Below are 1,276 nucleotides of genomic sequence, written 5' to 3'. Positions count from 1 at the left end.
GGCGGGGAGAGCCAGCCCGCGAGGCCAAGACGCTGATACACTTAGTGCGGACGACGGCGCCGTTGGCGCCCGTAAGGCTCGAGTTACCGTTAAGGCTATGGCTACCCAGCTCCAAGCTCAGAGGAGCGAGGGTTTCTTTCGGGGTGAGCTGCGTTATGATGTGCTGCCCCCACCTGCCGTCCCAGTTGGACAGGCTGGAGCTTTCAACCTCACGCAGCCTGTCCAGCTAGCTGCTGCACAGCCTCCGTGAGGCTGACCTCCAGTTCCTTCTCTTTTAAACTTTCCACTCTCCTCTCAGCATCCTCCCATGAGCACCGCTCCTTCCCGAGGATGGCACTGCTGAGCACAAGGGGCAGGGAGGGGACTCCAGTTTGCTCCAGTGCAAGGTTGCTGCTTGCCACTGCTCCGTTGACCAGGCTGCCGGAGGAGCTGTCTCCACTGTCTCCGGAGTGGGGCCATGAGATGTCAGGGAAGCTGGGGGTGTTTTTCACCTTCTTGACCTCCAGTGACTGCAGCAAAGGCACTTTAGCACTGCTTGGCTGTAGGAAGGAGTTACTGAGCACAGGACTATGGGAGCGGGAAGCCGGCTGGTCAGAGCTGAGGGCAGAGCCTTTGACCCTAGTCCCAGAGTGCTCCTCTGCCAGCGCAGGCAGCAGGCAGGGCTCCATCAGCAAGGAAGACATCACCCTTCTCGTGGCAGAGCTGGTGTCCAGAGGGCTTTGGAAAGGGAACCCATAGGGCTTGGGTCTGAGGCAGAAGCGTTGGCAGAGTGGAGTGCTCCCACCCAAGCTGGGTCAAGGGCAGGCTCACGAGGGCGTCTTCACTGGGGTGTGCGTGGCATAGTGACGGTGGGCACAAGGAGCAGGGCTGCTGCAGAGGGGTCCCTGAAGGAAGCAAGCTGCGGTCCTGGAAAACACTCACATACTTCTTCTCTAAATTCCAGATGGGTTTTGCCTGCTGCTGAGGGAGGTGCCAGGACTGAGCTCTGCCTGTCGGAAGGGTGCCTGACTCGAGCCCAACGTTCTCCTGCCTGGGGCCCAGATCAGCACGTTCTGGTCCCACAGGGGCCATGCAGAGCCATAGCACGCGAGGCACGAGCAAGTCAGTCATCTACAGCAGCATCTTTGCCGGCCTGAAAATAGATGACAGCATGAAAGGCACTGTTAACCTGGCAAAGCACCTGGCCCAGTGACCCGGCCCGAAAGAGAAAACCAACCATGCGCCAGGTATTTGTCTCGCTTTAACACATGCCTGCGTGGCCCCTGGATGCAGTTGC

At 59.5% G+C, this 1,276-nt stretch overlaps 1 protein-coding gene across 1 annotated transcript in view; it reads right to left on the bottom strand.

Moving 5' to 3' along the window:
- The window catches only part of TTLL4 (tubulin tyrosine ligase-like family, member 4), a 17,693-nt gene extending 16,622 nt beyond the window's left edge, over nt 1-1,071 (bottom strand). Inside the window, 3 exon segments of the mRNA XM_010148174.1 lie at nt 1-212; nt 214-809; nt 811-1,071. The exon segment at nt 1-212 is cut by the window's left edge and continues 160 nt beyond it. Of these exon segments, the coding sequence (XP_010146476.1) occupies nt 1-212; nt 214-809; nt 811-1,071 (1,069 nt within the window).
- Nucleotides 1,072-1,276: the final 205 nt, after the last annotated feature.

Source organism: Eurypyga helias, unplaced genomic scaffold (genome assembly GCF_000690775.1).
Source record: "Eurypyga helias isolate BGI_N326 unplaced genomic scaffold, ASM69077v1 scaffold22543, whole genome shotgun sequence".
Taxonomy (NCBI): Eukaryota; Metazoa; Chordata; class Aves; order Eurypygiformes; family Eurypygidae; genus Eurypyga; species Eurypyga helias.
Note: the sequence above shows the minus strand (reverse complement) of the source record. Positions and strands in the feature narration are given on the sequence as shown.